We start from the raw sequence: 19,585 nt of genomic DNA, 5'->3' as shown, positions 1-19,585 counted from the left end.
TAGCATTAGCATTAACTTTAATATCAGCATTAGCCAGCATTAGCTAGCAATATCATTAGCATTAACTAACATTAGCATTAATTAGCATTAACATTAACTTTAACATCAGCATTAGCCATCATTAGCATTAGCTAGTATTAGCATTAAACTAATACAATACAATAGCATTAACTAGCATTAGCTAGCAATATCATTAGCATTAGCTAGTATTAGCATTAAACTAATACAATACATTAGCATTAATTAGCATTAGCATTAACTTTAACATCAGCATTAGCCAGCATTAGCTCATTAACATTAGCTCATTAGCAATATCATTAGCATTAGCTAGTATTAGCATTAAGCTAGATTTACCATTAGCCTAGCAATAGTATTAACCTAGTGTTAGCACGAACCTAGCATTGGCATTAGCAATGCAACTTTAACTGGCTAATTCATTTCAGTGAACAGTTTACAGGTGCTGAATCATAGGAATGTGTGTATCAAATTAAGAATTCATGGGAATGTCTGTTTATCACATAAACAGTTATAATAATAATAATAATAATAATAATAATAATAATAATAATAATAATAATAATAATAATTTATTGTCATATTATACTGTACATATAACACAGCCATTCCTGGGGAGCAGTGAGCAGCCACACTAAAGTATAAAAGAGTCTTTTGCTGTTAAGCGCCTTGCTTACTGGCCCACAGTGATGAAGATCAGGATGGGATTCAAACCTGCAACACTCTGACATCCTTTTGTGTAAGCATTCTTAGCCCCCACCCCCCACCGCACCCACTGCTGTGATTTATTGTGTGTATCAAATAAGAAAACTGTACAGTGTGTGCATAAAAGGAATCATTAGCAGGAGCGTCTGTACCTGTAGTTGCCCAGATAGACTCCATCAGGATTCAGCATTGGGACAATTTTGAAGATCACATGATCTCTTAGAATTTGAGCCACAGGGTGCTGGCTTACCAGGAAGTCAATGACACCTGTCAAACACACACACACACACACACGCACGCATGCACAAAAATAGGCTTAAAAGAGAAACCAAAGCTTGCAGTTAATTGAGTTTTGAAACGAAAAAAGAAGAAAGGACAGCAAGGGGGCATCATCAGAGTCAGAGAGGAACAGGAGACATCCAGCATGGATCGATACAAATGAAAGAAAGCTGACGTTGCTGGAAGAACAGACAGCACACAGTTATCTGAGAGCCAACTTATCTAATTCACGATGCACAAACACAGACGGATGAACAAAGAGATAAACAGATTCGGACCATTCGTTAATTAGTTTTTAGGATGTAACGTGTTCATGTCAGTGAAGGTTTTGTTAAATTAAAACAACCTTCCAATAAGTGAATAATCTATTTTTGAGACCTGAGGTTACTGTGGTTTAAGATCAGATGTGCAATGTTTTGCCAATATCTATATTGTGCCAAACTAGATTTACTGTTATAACCAATGCATATTTTCACATTTGTCACATTTATCCTTTCTAATTTTAGGTTACATAATATATCTCTTTATGGAAATAACAGGTAAGGCTACTTTTAATACAATGCCCCTCTGAATGTTTTCTACAAATGAACTTTATCTGTGCAAAATAAGAATAATTATTTAACTTCAGGGATGGAAAAAGTGCCATATTTGTATTTATTATGTCGTCTCAAACAACAGCAAGTATCAGACTTTCAAGATCTGTGGAAAAACCAATTCCAATCTAGAACGGGGTAATATCAGCTGATAATATTGCCCATCTCTATTTAAAAGACCTGGAATGTCAAACCCACGAGGATTGTGTCTAATATGTTGTGCATTTATGAATAGTGTGTTGATAATTCAAAAATAACACAATAAATAATACAATAAATCTAAATTCTTGTAAAAAATATCTTATTGATCAAAACATTATTAAGTATTTGTATATGTAAATCTGAATCATTAAAATTCAAAATAAATGTTGTAATTCAGAATACATATGAATAAGTATGAGCAGTATGTGGTGCGTGAGGGAAATCAGATTTCATTCAGTGTAACAGGCGGTGACCTGAAAACCGAACCTTTACCTTGGCACACAAACGAAGCCGGAGACTCTCCAGGGTGAACACGAGCCGTGAGGAAAACCAGCTTCTTCTCCTTCTCAGGACTGAGGTGGTCTGTGGAGGAAAGGAGCAAAGATGTGAGCGCAGGCTTCAAAGGGAGAGACGACTGTTGTTGATCCATCAAGCGTCGGTAAACAGAAAGTCATCCTAAAACCTCACACTTACTTGGTGGTATTAAGTTATGAGCTTTATACACACACATCCAAGACATGGCTTTCAATTTTTAGTCAGACACACATGAATCAAACATCAAACCAACAGCTTGCGTCGAATATTCACCAGACAGGGTGAATTATACATCTGCAGGCTCAGGACCAGCATGCAATAGGTGAGGCAGAGGACCTCTTTGAGCTGCGTCTTCAAACCTGACAGAGGTCTGTGTGCTGAGCACGTCTACATCTTTGAGAAAGGTGACGGACAGTTGGGTCCCTCTTCCCATCACATCAACAACCATAAAACAAACACATGCCAAACATTATAATATATAATACTAAATGTTGAAATGGTTTGATTTGCTGGATATAAATAAAATAACAAAGTGCTTGTGATAACTCACATTCATGGGTGTAAAGAGTACTAATATATCCTACTCAAGTAGAAGTACTATTACTTGATTGAAATTGTACTCAAATTCAAGTACAAGTAAGTCATACATAAAATACTCAAGTACAAATAAAAAGTAGCTTAATTAAATAGTAATCACAGTAAAAGTAACAAGTTACTTTCACCCCACCACGTATTTTTAGTAATAAATCTTTCCACGGTTCCCTTGCATACAGTAAATACCTCATGTATAAACTTAAAAAGGAACAGACCAAACCTTAATTTATTTTCCACAAATGCATCTGTATGAAATAAAAGGTTTGTGAAAAATGTACAATCATCTAAAAAAAATAAAATAAATAAATAACACCAATTAATTCAATTCAAAATGTAATACATGCTCATGCTGTAAGTAGAGCTACTTTTTATAAACTCTAAAACAGTGCCATGCCAAATGTGCCGTGTTGGTAACAACATAATAGGTAGAAACCTCAACCTCAACCCAAAACAGTGGCTGGGCGTTGATCAGAAATGACACAACTAAAAATAACCAACATTCAATGCTGTTTTGGTGCGGTGCATTACCTTTGATCTGATTGGTCGACTATGATGTGATGCATTTGATTGTTGTCTGGTCATTTCATTTTTGGATCATTTAAAAAAAAAAAAAACAATAAAAAGGTATTTAGTAACGGTTGGGTGTAGAAATGTAACAAATTACTTTACATCTTTTAAAATGTACTAAGTACCCATAAATGCAACTCAATTGCAGTAATGTGAGTACACACATGGTTTATGGTGCATTTGAGGTCAGCACCCACAAAGAACCATGAAACAATGTAAAGAATAAGACTCTGGATCATCCAAAGACTTTCTCATGATTATTTTGGCATTCAAGCTCATATTTAAACACTTCACATTAAAGGGACTGAATACCAGGAAAACACTTTCCTTTCCCAGGCCTGTTGAGATCCATGAAGGTCAAAGTTTTGCTGTTTTCTTGGCCCCGGTTTCTCCACTAATCTGCTGTTGCTAATGGGTGTAAGTGATTGTGTGCCTCATTGCTAAACACAAACTTAATATCTTATTGATTCCTTCAGCCTCTTCTGCTGAGCAGAGAAAATGCTAATTATAGGCTACGCACCTCTCCTCCCCCTTATTTCCAAGTTAACTTAAAGAATAAGAGTGTGTTTTGCGTGTGCGTGTGTGTGCATGTGTGTGTATGCTGCAGTTAAATAGAAGTGAGTTTTTGTTTAAGCGTACATACAGTAAGTAGTTAGGGGGTCGGAAATAAACAACAAAAAAAAAACAACCATTGTTCCATTTTAGCTAGTCTGTCTGTGATTTTATTTGCTTTTCCCTCGCTCTGCCCTTCACAGAGACAAATGGCCGTGCCATTCAGGAGTCTCCATGGAGCGGGGGGCGGCCGTTTGTTGTAAATGTGACTGCTTGCGGTTTGGCTGGTCGCTGTGTGCTCACTGGCTGTGAAATTCCATCACTTATAATTTCTACGCTGGCCTCGACCCCGGGCCAACACACAAGCTCCAGAACAGCACCATGACACACACACACACACGCACACGCACACGCACACACACACACACACACACACACACACACACACACACACACACACACACACACACACACACACACACACACACACAGAGAGAGAATAAAAAAGCTGCACATACAAAGCCACCTCCTCTCCAGAAAGTTGAAAAGCAAATCAGAGGCTGCTAATAAGGTCTGAACTGTTGGAGTGTTCAACCATCAAAGTCATGCTACATTTAATCCCAGTGCTAGTGCAGCTCCATCGTAATAAAATCTTTTCCAGCACATTGTTCTTTGTGAGTCTTTGTGACGATGTCTCCTCGGGGCTTTCACAAACGCTCCCAAAGTTATGTTTATGCATCTATATCTCTAAATTCCTCTCTATAAAGTGCAGCCAAGTATTGCTGCAAAAAATCAGACCCCCAGTATCCAACGTGCAGCCCAGTGAGCACTGGGAAGCTGCAGAGAACCAGTTCAACGGCCATAGGCCATAGATCATGTTTCTTTGACTACATAAAGGTGAGGGTCAACAATGGTGCAGCAGCAGTTCCTGACCTCATGGTGTCACTAGAGCTCAGCAGCAAAGGGGCTGTAGAGAGAGTCACAGCCATATAACAAAGGGAGGAAAAGGAGAGGACGTGTCACTAAGGATGGAAGTAAAGAAAATAATACAGAATTAAACACAAAGGTAGCTTTGTAGAGCAACCTTACACAATAAACTGTTCATTTGTCTTTGCTGATCATTTTCACAAAACATAACCACAGGTCAGGAAAACAAGAAACAATACTTTATATACAGTATGAAACGATAAATAAACGTGATTCCTCCAAGATTGACTTGATACTTTTCATCAATAATAAATAACAACATATTTAAGCTTTGTATGATTAGATTTCCAACCTGCAGATCTATCCAACATTAGAAACCTACAAATATTAAATTAATGATAAAATTCTGGCATTTAAAAAGTTGAATCAATAAAAGGTTAACAAAAATAAGGTGAGTATACTAACACCAGGGGGGAAAACAGAAAAAAAATGTAATTGCCAAACTAAATGTTAAAGCATTATGTGATCAGTTTCAAAGGTAAAGGTTGTGAATGGGGCAAAAATTGACACAATAATTACATTTTCTACCTAACCATATATTTATATCATGGAATAAATAATGAAAGCTTCAGTCACAGAAGTTAAAAAAAAAAGAAACTCAGTTGATTAATTCAGTAGTTGTAATAGATTGTAATACAAATATAATATCTAATAACAAACAGATGTCAGCCTGTTTATCTTATGCACATGATAGCGACTCATTGTATATTCACTGCATGGCATAATGGTCAGCATTTTAATCATTCTAAGGGTAAAACTAGGGGGACATACCATATGATAATATGGTATCATCCCTATATGCACTGTAATTGGGGGGTGTCATGTCATCCCATCCACCCCTCTGAGTCAGCTGTCTGTTTATGCAGCAATTCAACATATTGATTCAACATCATGGTGAAAAATATAGGATAATGTTAATATATCCCTCCTTTTTTTTCTTTACAAAACACTTTTTACACTTTACACTTTTTACACAATTTGGGCACTCAATTAACAAAGCTTTGCACATTTAAGAAAGTAATTACGTGCATTAAAAAAAAAAAAAAAAAATCAAGGATAAACCAAAAAAGTAAAAAATAACAGTAACAATGATAGTAATAGTAGAAATAATAGCAACAATAATGTTGAATAATAGTCAAGCAGCACAATAGATATTAGATAGCCATGTAATTAAAAAGAAGACAAAAAAGAGGTCACACAAAATAAGAATGTACATATATATGTATCAATAAAGTAAACAAAATTAAAAAAATAAATAAAATACATAGAATAAAAATTAAACACAGTGTACTGATATTTAAAATAAAAAATAATAAAATTTAAATGATATAATTTAAAAAATGAAATGATAATAAATAATTTAATTAAATTACATTTTGGATAGGTCATTTGGTAAAGAGAGGTTCATCAGCAACCAAACCAGTCATAATGTACCAATGTGTGCAAAGTTACAAAATAATACATACGATACACATCAATCAAAACATATTAATAAGAACAACTTAAACATCAAAACACGGTCTTCCAAGAGGCACCACGACAGATAGAAAGCTCCAGACACTCAAAGGGCTTAAAAAATAAAGAAGAAAAGAAAAAAAACTATAGTACACTCTGAAACTGCAAATTAGTAACAAGATTAAATAAGAATATAGCCTTCATATTAGTAATAATATTACTTTTTGTATCACCAAAAAGAAAAGAAAGAGGAACAAAATGATAATAAATAAGTCATTAAAGTGATGTCCAAGATGAACCACAGAGAGTAAAAGCAGAGGAAGAGGACTGAGTGTGGATGGGAGGGTACGTATAGCTGACAATGAGTGAATGAAAGCAGCAGAGGCAAAATTTATGCCTGTGCTTCCAAATCAAAATGCTCCCTCAGCATATTTTCCTCCTGCCAAAGTCACGCGCTGCACTGAACGGCACATTACTGCTTGTTGTCTCCACTGCTCACCAAACAGCAAATAAAAAAATTAAAGGGTGTCAAACTCCGATCAGCTCTGATAAATATGTAAATGAGCGTGGAGAGGGAGAGCGCCTGTGATAAAAACAACATAAATCTAATAGATTCTGAAGGTCAGCGCTGACTCTGCTGGTCAGCTCTTTCTTTCACTGCAACACTGAGCAACTCTGAGTTCAAGCTCATATGTTGAAACTTGATCTAATTAACTGAGCTCTTCCTCATCATTCTTCTTCTGGAGCTATGAAGGAAGTCTTGTCAAAACCTTTTGAAAGGTGTGGCATACGATTTAAATACATTTAACCACTTTAATAAAGATAGAGATGTGTGCTTCACTTTGGATTAAGTCTCCCAACCTTAAGATGTGGATGACATCCATATCTGTTGAAATACACAACTATTAATACATGACATGCACAATACAACAATTATATTACATTACAGTGCACTGGGACGGTGTTTTGTTATTCATTGATTTAATTCAGTTTGTAAAGATTTAAAAAAAAAATATATATATATATATATATATATATCAACGCTTTTGGACGTGCATTAAAAAACATTTAGGTTTCAACAATGACAGAAGCAGAAATATCTGTATGCCAAAGAGCAAGGCTACATCTTTCTCATAAACACACAGCATTAACACATGCTAAGACGACAACATGTCATAGTTCCTCTGCTAAGCTTGCATGTAGCGTTGGAACATTAATGCTACTTGAAGCACAAGCGTATAGAGTTTTTGTTAAGTACATTAGAGAAAGGCAAATAAGGTGTTTACAATGTCAGAAAGGATAGGAATGATAAATATTATCATTCCTATTACTTCTGACATTGCATTGAGCTTTTACTTTTTTTTTTGTCTACACATGCTGTCAAAGGTCAACACCTTAGGGAGTGCAAATTTTTCGCGAGAGCATTGCATGTTTTTAAAAATGTTTTTTTTATTGCAATTAAATAAATGAAAAAAATCATAATTGTGCTCGTCACCAGCCCCCCCTAAGGAAGGGTAAGATAAACTTAATTTAAGGGAAAATATAAAAAGAGAGGGCAGTGATACACCCGAGGAGGAAGAGAACAGGGAAGAGGGAGTCAGGGTAGGCAGTGGAAGGGGTGGGGAAGAGTTGACTATTTTAAGGTAAGAGTGCAATGTGATGTTATTGAGCTTATACCTTTTATTAGCTGTTAGCTAGGTCTTAGTCAGGAAGCTTCTCTCTATTCACTGGTTAACTGGACATTTTGCAATTCATACCCAGATCAACACAGAGACTTCTGTCCTCATAGCCTATATCACGTCACACAATCAGCACACTTGTGCCTGTGCACCCTGTCCTCTATTCTTACTTATTACTTTACCCCGTTAAACTATGATGTACTCTGCCTCTTTCCCCTGAAACACCTCACAGTAACATCTGAAGTTGTCCAATTTTATTCCTTTTGGGTATTTTAGCTAACTGACAACAATTGTTCCTGTTTTTAACATTTTAACCTGTTCAGCTTGGCTCATTGACTTTGATTAGATTCTGCTGCACTGAGCTAGACTGTCATTAAGTGCTTGGATAAAACAGTCCGATATTGAGAATGACACCTTGTTTTCTTAATGATAGTATCCATATAAATAAAGGTTATTATCTCTTTCTGAATATTCTTTTTATGGACAAAAAGTAATTATATTAGGTCAACAAAAATGATATTTGTCTGAAATACTGAATTATTCTGTCTTTTAGGCAATTTTCTGAGCATATTTTGTGAACCTGACCTCTGCATCTGCGTGGACAAATGTTGAAACATTTGAAAAATAACAACATCCAGTCTATGAATCAGCAACAAATAAATGAATGAAAACTTCACCATATTCCCAGTTTAATACATTACAGCCAGAGTCCCACACCAAGGCCTCACACTATCTCGGCTTAGTCCCTCTCTTTGCTCTGTGAATTTAACACAGCAATAAATTAGTCTTGCTTTGGCGAGATGGCAACAAGACACGCTTGACGCTCTGCTCAGTGCGTCATATCGAGGATGGGCGTAAACTGTAAATTGTAACTGGCATCGAATTTACACGGAGCCTTGAGACTAGATGCAGTGTGGTGTGTTGCCGAACCAACTGAACCCCAATACGCATCGAACACACGCATGCACACACACACACACACACACACACACACACACTTGCCACTTCAAGGACAAAAAAAAGTCGGGGATCAAAAAGCTGAGAAAGAGAAGCTGTGGGTGTGAGCTGAGAGGAGGTGGGTGTGATGGGGGCAGGGGTTTGGTGGGATGGGGTGTAAAGAGGTTTACGATGCCGTTTTCTTCGACCAAGAATCCCCGACTTAAATTTTCCGCGGTGCGTCTGTAGGTGCTGAAGAGCCCGTGGCCTGTTTCAGATTTATTAAGTTCATCTTATTGTGAGGGACACGACCAAGGCCTCCGCACACATTCATAAAGCATCCTCTGTCACTTCTCTCACCACACATTACACAAGCTGAACGCTCAGAGCAATGAGAAGAGGGAACAGCAGGTTGAACACATATTATTCCAGTATATACTCAACACTGATTGTTATAAAATACCACCCTGGTGTTTTCTCTGAATACAATAATCAAAATCTGATGATTAACGTCAGATGTAAAAACAGACTTTAGAGAAATATCTGGTGTTAATAAAAGCAGAGGAGAACAAAATGAAGGCGGTGGGACAAACACTGAGGTATAAAGTGAAGTGGGAGGAAAGAAACGCAGAACATGTCAAATGTCTCGTTTGAAATTGGGGAGTAGCTACTGCTGCATTTTACATATTATTTAATGTTTAATTACAGGTAGTATTTAATCCAAAGCCATATGTTTACATGTTTGGAGTAATCCCTGGGCAGGTCTAGCTCTCATATACTCATACAACATACTCTGATAACATAGCCTCAACCAATTACATTTTGTCAATTAAAAAGCTTGACTGTGAAATACGTTAAGGTTAGAAAGAGGGACAACACAATGGTACATATATATTAGAAGGTCCATGGAGTGTACATGTACATATTTACTCTGAGCCTTGACCTTGACAACTCAATAGGAAAATGAAAAAAATAAAAACAAATCAAAAGAATCTGGTCTGATGTGTGTGTGTAAAATATAATTTCTCTCCTGAAAATTGTAGTAACTAAACTTTGTAAAACCTAAAATATTAACCCAATCGGTGACAAAAACATGAACCAAAAAAAGCAAATGTAGAACCGTTATTTCAATACGGTGAGCGTCATTCCAACATTCCTCTGCACTTTTTAACAGCCGTCTCTCCCATTCTCCTTCAATTTCTCTCGGTTTCTTCAGCCATCATCATCATCATCATCATCATCAAGGTGGTGCAAGAAGCTCAAGAGCACAATCAAAGGCAGAGATAAAGTGGTCAGAGAGGTGTGTGTGTGTGTGTGTGTGTGAGAGAGAGAGAGAGAGAGAGAGAGAGAGAGAGAGGGAGCGGGAGTGGGTGTGTGTTGGGTAATGATTACAATGACCATGTTAAGACACTCCGATTGGCATCACATCCAGACAGAAAGGGCAGAGACAGAGAAAAGACAATTGGTGGAGTCATAAAAAAATGAAGGTTAGACAGAGAAAGAGACTGAGAAAGAGAGAGAGAGAAAACAACAGAAGAAGCAAAGGGTGCAGAGGAAACCCTTGAGAAGACAGCATGTAAATATGCCAACAGCAGTCCTCTTAAGTGGAGATGAAGAAGCGGCAGGATAAAAAGCTCTGAGCACTGTGTGATTACGGATCAATTTACCGCAATCAAGCCCCTTTACGGCTGGTCCCTGTGAAATCGAGAGATTTCTGTTCCTCAAGGGCGACCGTGATGACAGTGGAGGTCACAGACGATGTGAGGAAGAAAAGCATTGAGTAGGTGGGGAAAGGTACAAGAAGTTAGCTCGGCTTCACGTTAAAACCGGACATGAAGGGATTCCTATAATATTAAGAGGAATGTGGTGAGCAAGACTATAGGTTATTTACATAACCCTGGTTCTCTGAGGAATATGAGTGTGATGTCTCACTATGGGATATACACCTCCGTGTCAAATCTCAAAAGCCTTATCTCATTACGCCAATCCTGATTGGCTGGTGAAATGAATTTATTCGCCGCAGATAGTCCTGCCTACTATAAAAGAGTAGGCGGGGAACACAGCGCCATTCAAATAAGAGACATCTCACTTATATTACTCAGAGAACCGGGGTTATGCAAATAACCTATTGTTCTCTTTCATTTGTTTTGATGTCTCACTATGGGATATAGAAGCTCCTGCATTGCAGACAAGCTTATCAAGCATTACACCAGCCCACAGGCAGGACAGGAGAATCGCTCATGCCCCACACAGAGCGGAGACATCCAGTCGGTAAATCCGGACAAAAGTGAGAGGCGAGGACCAATTCGCCGCCGCGCAAATATCCTGAACAGACACTCCCCTCAACAAGGCCCAGGATGTGGCTAAACCCTGAGTCGAATGTGCACGCAAGCCAACAGGCAGCTGCAGACCCTGACTGGTATAAGCCAAAGCAATCGCCTCCACCATCTGATGTGACAGACGTTGTTTAGTAACAGGCTTCCATCTACGGGGCGGAGCCCAGGAGACGAAGAGCTGATCGCTCTTCCTGAAGCTCCCTGTCATATCCACGTAAGTGCGGACAACAAATGAGGCCGCTGCTTACCCTGTGAGGCAGAGAAGGCCATGAGGTCAATAGAAGAACTTGAGCCCAACAATTTTTGCAAAAACACCGGGTTGGGCTTCAGCACCATCCTCACATTGCTCGGGGAGAACTGAGCACACGATGAGTGAACTGACAGAGCATGGATGTCACTGACACGCTGAGCTGACGCCAAAACCTGCAGCAACACTGCTTTCAGGAACACAAACTTCAAGTTTGCATGTCCCGTCGGTTCAAAAGAAGGACATTTAAGTCCCTCCAGAACCACAGCCAAATCCCACAGCGGCACCAGCAGCCTGGACACAGGGAGGAGTCTGCATGCTCCTTTCATAAAACGAATGATCAGCGGATGCTGACTCGCAGTTTTATCCCCAAAGCCCACGTGATAGGCAGCAATAGCTTCCAGATACACAGCTCCAGCAGGAATGATAAAATCCCTCCCACAGAACAGTGAAAGGGGGTGTGTCCTGTCCGGTGACACCAGTCCTCAAACACCCTCCACTTACAATCGTACAATGACCTAGTGAAAGAAACCTGAGCACTCTGTACGGTGGAAATCACACACTGTGAGAGTCCCACAGCTGACAGACTACGCCACCCAGGGGCCAGGATGAAAAATCTAGCCCCCCGCCTATGACAGTAAGTCCTTCCGCAACAGGAGTCACCAGGGGGAGCACACAGCAGCTGGTAAATCTCTGCCAGCCAGTGCATGGCCAGTCAATGTGGAGCCACAAGGATCAGAGTGTGGACGTGCTCCCTCACCCTGGTAAGGGTGGCAAGTGTCAAGGCCAGCGGGAGGAAGGCGTAGAGCAGCACACGTGTGCTGACGCATCTACCCCGAAGGGAGCCCCCGAGCTGTGAAGGGAGTAAAACAGCACACACTGTGCGTTGTCTTCTGTGGCGAACAGATCCAGATACTCTGCCCCTCTCTACAAGGGCCCAGTTTGGTTTTTGCCTTTTTTACATCTTCTTCTTACCCATTGTTTCATATTTCTCATCTAAGAAACGGAGCGCTGCTCTTGTGGCTGCTCCCCAGTACTCCTGTACCTGACCACCATGTGATGTGTTATTATTTTTCATGTTTTTTGGTCGGGATGTAACTGGAACTGAATTGCCCCTATGGGACAAATAAAATTTTCTGAATCTGAATCCCAGTGACCTCTCACAAACAGCCCTCGTGCACCTCGCTCTTGCTCATCAGGCTGGGGTCTATGGTGACCACTTTCCTGGACTTGGTGGTGCCCATAGGTACCGCTTGTGTCAGGAAATCGGGGTGCGCCAGCGGCACAGAGCTCCAGCACACTCTGGTGTGACCATGACGCACGAGGTTCTCTGGTGTGATCACCATTCTGCGTCATGACGGGGCAGATTACGAGAATGGCAAGCGCCACCCGTTCGAGTAACCGAGGACATAATCTGAATTAAACATATTTTCCCGGTTGGAAAAGCACAAGGCGTCCCCAAAAAAGCTTTCACCCGCCCGCTAAGAGGCGTCACGTAAAAAGCACCAAATGCAGGGTGTACCCAGCATGATTATATCCTGCGGGGGACAACATGCTCTATTCCACATTTATCACAAAACACACTGCCAGACAGGTGACATAACAAAATATGAATGTGCGCTCCAGACGCATGACCAAGCAGATGTCCCGCTGACCCAGCAGGCTGTCATCACTTACGCACAGGTTTCTTTGGAGGATAAATTCAGGATGTGGAAAAAATATACGCCCTACATACCGCAGCATGCTCAAGCATCCTGAACCTCTATTTTCTGAGATAGCTGTTCAGAGCTCATCAAACCAGGATAGGGTAAATCCCGGACCCCCCCCCCCTTTTCTTTTTCGTTTGGGGACCAGCAAATACCTGGAGTGGAAACCGCTCCGATACAGTTTGGGAGATATGACAGAGATTGCCCCTTTGTTTAACTGTGAGAGGATGGGCTCATTCTCCCATGGCCAGTGATGCCAGCAAAACGAGGAAAGACAGCGGCGAATTGCAGCCTTTGGCTTGGGTGCGACAGTGGGGCACACTGAAAACGAGTGTGTGTACATGCTTATGGACAATTTTTAGAGGGGCAACAGCCAAAACCTCCATTGAAAACGCCCGTTCCTCCCGGTAGCCTTCAGGCTGAGCCATGGTTTTAGGGAGGCGGGGATTGGGAGACCCTCAGGTGAATGCTCAAAAGCAAAACAGGTGGAGCTGGAGGACAGAGAACATTCAGCTGCGTCACCGGAGAAGGCGAGAGGAGCGCGTCGGGCTGCTCACCTCTTTTTCATGACCTGGGTGTGCTGCATGGGCTATTCCAGTGAAGCTGCAGCCAAGGCTGAAAACGGAGCTTCCAGCCGCGACACTGGAGGAGAGAGGAGCGATCCGGTCGTTCTTATTTTCTCCCTGACCTGGGTGTGCTACGCGGGGCACACCCGGAGCTGCAGCTGAGGTCAAAGCCTTCCTCGACCAGCCGGACCGACCATGTTAAGACGCCGGGCCGGGCCGTAGCACAGATAGTTTATGCATCTTTAAACTGCAAGTCCTGGGAAGCAACCTTCGTGAACGCTTTTCTTTCTTGGCGCTGCTCAGGTGGGGATGGAGCTGGGATTTTATGAGGGAGACAGAGGCAGAGAGCCTCGTCGTTTTTCTTTTTGGCTCCCATCAATCTCCCTGTGGACTGGATCGCGCGGTGTTGGACATGGAGACACGGGTCGATAACAACCGTCATCTCCACCATCATGGCCGGGTCCGAAGTCGGCCCAAAAACCACGTACAGCTCAGCCTAATAGGCTGTGAGTGGGGGGAGGATTTTGAGCGCTCTGACGATAAATGTTGCCGCCTTGTCAGTCAGGGCTGACCGGAGATGGTCAGACATGGATGGCAGGCTCTGGGAGGTAAGAAAAATATTAGTGGAATACAAAAATAATAATAAATGATAACTGATGGGCGGCAGTTTGTCATTAATTTGAGAAAGAGAAAGAAGAGTAAAAAAGTTAAAACTAAAATCACAGGTCAAGATCTTTCTGTGTAATGTCTTTTGTCTAAATAAGAATCTTTATTTTTTGCCTTTTCTTCTGTTTTGTCAACACTATTTTGATATTCTTGGTGCCTTAGTGAAGAGGTTTGTATCTCGCACAGTCACACATTGTTTTATGAAAGGCCACTAAGTGCTGACAGCAAGTGTGAGAGACAGTTGGTCGAGAGGGCGAGACAGATTTAGTCAGACAGAGACAAAGAGACAGCTCTGTCAAGTATCAAAAGCAATGGGCCCCTTTTAGCCATGTGATACGAACGTTAGCCGCAAAGCCAGAGGCGGAGACCGCTTATGGTTTCAAGGCATTGGTCACAGGCCTTTTTTGAAACCCTGACTTCTCCTCTCTTGCCTTCAGAAAATGATGACAGGGGAAGAGGAACATGAAAAGAAGCAATAGCTGGTCTGTGCGCGGCATGATACTGAATCAGAGGCAGCCAGTAATGGCCTTTTTTGAAGAACGTGTCACTGAACTTTAAGGGGCGTCTTACTTGAAACGACCAGTTACAAATAGGGAGAAAGGCGAGGGAGAAATAATGTCCCAGGGAAGAACCTCCTACTGTGTTGCCCTATCGCTGCCACTACAGGAGTGGGTCGCTGTGCATGTGTGTGTGTACTGTACGTGGTGTGTTTGGAGCACGCACCAATATGCAAAAGCAGAAAGAAGCAATAGTCCATAGACTGTAAGTGTTGTTTATCTTGCATGTGGAGGAGACGGACAGTCTGATGTGAAATTTTTTATTACTTCTTCTCTTCCTGCCTATCAATAATTTCTGACCCACAACAATAACCATCATAGTGCACCATAAGTTTAATAACAGCCGTCATGCCCCTAAGCTATACCACTAGTTGTTTTCTTTCCTCATCACTGCTGTTCCACTGTTTTTCTCACCTTCTTTTTTTTCATAAGACATTAAATATTATCTTTTTTTTTTCACTTGTCTGCACATGCTGTCAAAGGTCAACACTACAAGAAGTGCCATCATTATTAGACAGCAATGCATGTTTTGTTATTGCAATAAAATAAATTGATTTATTTTATTGCTTAATTGTGACAATGTCTAGTAAGTGCAGACCACCACCTAGTGTTACACCTAGGTAGTACCTAAAGCACAGGTATTTGGGATTAACGTGTCTAAAGTTAAGCCCAGTATGAGTTTTATCCCACATCCCAAGGCGTGCCAGTGCATCGTAGACCAGTATATGTGCAAAAGCCGCTACCGCAAACCCAGGAACTTCCCCGGGCCCGCAGATGCAGCCAGGCCAGAAGAAAGAGCGGGGGCCAAGGAGCCCCATGCCACCCCGCCACGGCCGAGCAGCCCCCCAGACGCCCCCGCCCCCCACACACACATCCGAGGAAACCCCAAGCAGCCGAGCACCCAGGGCATTCTGCCACCGACCCCAACAACCAACCCCAAGGCCCCCCGCCAGCATCCTGCCCCACACCCACCCACCCAACCCCCGGGGGGAGGGCCCAGAGAGCCCCCCGTCCGAGACCCCAGCAGAGAAGCCAAAGCCCACGCCCAGCAGACGGCCAGAGCCGCGCCGAATGGGCCCAGAGCCAGCAGGGACCGGACCCCAGGCCAGAAGGACCCGGAACGGAAGCAGCACCAAGAGCAGCGCCCCCAGGGACGACGACCATGCCCATAGTCGCCGTGGGCACCAAGGGGATGCTGCAAGTCACCCCGCCGGCCCCCAGGCGCACCAACCGAGCACCCCAGAGCGCGCCAGATCGCCTTTCCCTGATGCATTAAATATTATCTTGATTTCAGCAACTGTAAGTTAGTCAGGGTTGGGTTCAATTACATTTTCAATTACAATCATTTCTTCAATTATCGATGTTCAATAATTGTTTTTTCCACTGAAAGTCAATTACAATTAGGTTCTCAATTACCAACATTTACAGCTTTCTGTTAGCATCTCTTATGATAACGGGTCAGTTTGACCCACATCTTAAATTAGCTGTAAAATACAATAAAAAATATGATCTTTCATCCAGTTCTTTTTTCATCTCTTGGTTACCTTGTGAAGCTTCCTTATTCATAAAAAATTTGGTATTAATGTCTTTGGTGTGGGTATCAGAGCCTTTTTTTCTGTCACTATACCCCTCGATTTCAATTTACTAAAAAAAAGACAAAATGATACTCAGGAGAACTGAAAGTGGGGAAAACGTTATATAAATGTTTAAATATATTGTAACATTTACAACATAACAATTAAAAAGTCAATCAGCTGAACTCAATTACAATTCAATTATGATTACAACAGTAACATGTGTTTTCAATTACAGTTACAGTTATAACTATGCCATATTTGTAATTATTAATCAATCACGAGATTACAATTGTTATTGACCTCTTCCTTGATGTTAGTCTTACCAAGTACATAAACCATCTCCGCTTTTAAATATTGTTGGGTTTAAACAACTTTCTCGTGTATGTGTGGCTGTGGGATCATGTTCGCTCTGACGGCTTCAGCTCTGCTTGACGGCGGCATCAGTGTCATCCAGCAGTTTAGTAACAGACCATTACCTTGTTAATACCAGTCTAATGGGCAGTCTGTTATTTTCAAAACACAGTCAGGCCGGTCCCATTAACAATCACTTAGCGTTCGACTGAAATCAACAGGCCACTGGGACGCACCAAAACAATAACACAGTGACAAACTCAACACAGCGAGGTCAATCTTTTTGTTAACACAGAGGGCAACTTTGCTTTAGTTTTCTTCTTCCGCACATGATACAGTTTCCTCCTTTGGTTATAGAAAACAGCATTAACTTACTAACGGTTTTTGGCAACAGCTGGTTGAGAAAACATAGATTGACATGTTTATGTGTTGTGTGAAACAGTCAGTGTGTGTTTATACATCGGATTTTCAGTTTAGAAAAATATATTAAAAAACTAAAAATGATTGGTTAATTGATTTAAATGTCTACATTTTTAAATCAAGATTTAAAGGCACACCGCAGACTTTTTGACCTAAAGAGGTGACCCATATGAGTTATTTTAAGTGATTCCACAGGCCAATAAACAGCACTTGACAAATCAATATTCCAAGCGGGGCTTCCCTCTTCAAATACCGCCCATGTAAGTCTGGAGAAGACGGACCATCTTTGGCCAGGTCATATGACCTGGAGAATGCCTGGAGAACGTATCACTTTACAGCAGTCACGTGACCACAGGCTCAGATATACTCATTGGGCTAAGGCTTTTGCCAGTATTTTTCCACCTCTTCGACTCCTGGTTATGGCCGAGGCAAGCAAAAAGTTTGAAACTGCTTCTGAAGAGGCTAAAAAGACGCCACCGAGATATGGCCGACCCGCCTTCCTGGGCCGCCGTGCCAACCCCCAGTGAAGGGGGCCAACGACGGCGGCGAGGCCAGGGAGTAGGGGGGAGCGCCACCGACGCGGCGAGGAGGGCCAAGCGCCGGGCCTCCGGCAGCGGGAAGAGGAGGGTGGCGACGACGACGGCTCAGCCGCAGCCCCGAGCCCAGCCCCGCTTCGCACACCAGCTCGACCGACCCAGCCCTTAGAGCCAATTCTAATCCCGAAGTTACAGGTCAACTACTGTCTGCATACACAATCAAAAGACAAGGGAGGCTGGCCCAACTGACTGAAGTGCTGCTGCGCATGTGGCCACTAGCGGCGCTTGACGTGAAAGTTACAGGTCTAGCACCCCTAGTGGCCAAAAATTACACAGTGTGCCTTTAAATTCAAGGTATTTTTTTCTATCAGGGTCAAGAAAGAATAAAAAAAAAGGTAACATTTTACTTGAAGTTTTATACATAGGCTGGCATTGCGCTGTCATTATTTGTCATTACATAAATAAAGTGTCATGAAGGCTGTCATCAAGTGTCCTTTGCTAAAATATCACACCTTTGGAGCTATGTTGGGATTTTTTGGGTTAGGTGGAGGGTTCTAGTGGGGTTAAGGTCAGGGTTTGGGGTTAGGGTAACGAAGGGTTAGGGTAGCGAATGACACTTAATTACTTAATGACACCTTATTCATGCTAATAACGGGTGTCATGTCATAATAATGACAGCGTAATGACAGCCTTTATGTATAAAACTTCAAGTAAACCAAAAAAAGTAATAAAAAAAAACAGTTGACTTTCATTTTCTGTTTCCCTTCTCGATTGTTAAAAAGCGCTTTGAATTTCAGCTGTTTAATAATATCCTTTTCTGAACCAAAAATCAAAACAAAGACCAAAACATACACTGACATGACTGACACTCAAGGTCATTTTGTTGTTTGTTTGCGTTATCAATTATTGGACGTTTCTGTGTTATGTTTTCAATAGTAGCAACACAGCCCTGTTTCCATTTTTCCAGGTAACTTAAGAACGATGTGGCTCTCGAGGAGTCATTAGCTGTGTGTACATGCAAGAAGGAATGTATGATCCAATCTCCAGTGGCTACAATTAAAACAGAAGCTGCTATGATGTATGTTGGAAATAAAATGCTATAAAGGGTGAAGGGTTTTTTATATTGGGTTAAGGTAAAAAAAAGATTCAATGTTCCTTTTTAAGTAAATACTGTGAAAACACAGTGTGAAATGCTTGAAGCCAACAAACAAGCTATTTTTCTTAACTTGGGGAAATGTTTTGGTGCCTGGAGCGATTCATGTGGATGTGCGTAATAAAAACTAACCTGCAGTCTCCTTCTTTTTTAGTCTTTACCTTTGGCTGTTGTTTCTGCTTCTACTGCAATATAGTCTGTTATTTTAACATGGATAGAATATATAATATAATAATGATTAGATTGGAGTTTTGCATCTAATGTTTAAATGAAATTGTAGTCATTTACATTTAAATAATCCATGCTTATAGCAGTCCTTTATTGTCACACAGATTGAGCCGTTTTTTTTGTCATTTAAGATCACAACACTTTGACTTTTATACATTTTCTGCAGGCACCTGTTATATTATACCGCACCATAAATCACATTCAGAAGGGGAGTGAGTTTTTGTGTCTCAAATGCAGGTTTTGTTCTTGCAGCTTCAATGTCGGGCATTTTTTTTTTTGGTCCCTGACAGTTATGTGTCCCATTTTAGAGTTGCCGTCTGCTCTCCTTGGCTGGTTGATGCCTTTCATATAAAAAGGACCAGTA

At 41.3% G+C, this 19,585-nt stretch overlaps 1 protein-coding gene across 1 annotated transcript in view; it reads right to left on the bottom strand.

The window, feature by feature from the left end:
* Positions 1-19,585, bottom strand: part of agbl4 (AGBL carboxypeptidase 4) — a 336,625-nt gene that overhangs the window by 32,829 nt on the left and 284,211 nt on the right. Inside the window, exons 7-8 of the mRNA XM_028443884.1 lie at positions 2,067-2,156; positions 873-987 (exon numbers count right to left, since the gene is read on the bottom strand). Of these exons, the coding sequence (XP_028299685.1) occupies positions 873-987; positions 2,067-2,156 (205 nt within the window). The remainder of the gene's footprint in view (positions 1-872; positions 988-2,066; positions 2,157-19,585) is intronic.

The sequence above is a fragment of the Gouania willdenowi genome, chromosome 4 (genome assembly GCF_900634775.1).
Source record: "Gouania willdenowi chromosome 4, fGouWil2.1, whole genome shotgun sequence".
NCBI classification, from domain to species: Eukaryota; Metazoa; Chordata; class Actinopteri; order Blenniiformes; family Gobiesocidae; genus Gouania; species Gouania willdenowi.
Note: the sequence above shows the minus strand (reverse complement) of the source record. Positions and strands in the feature narration are given on the sequence as shown.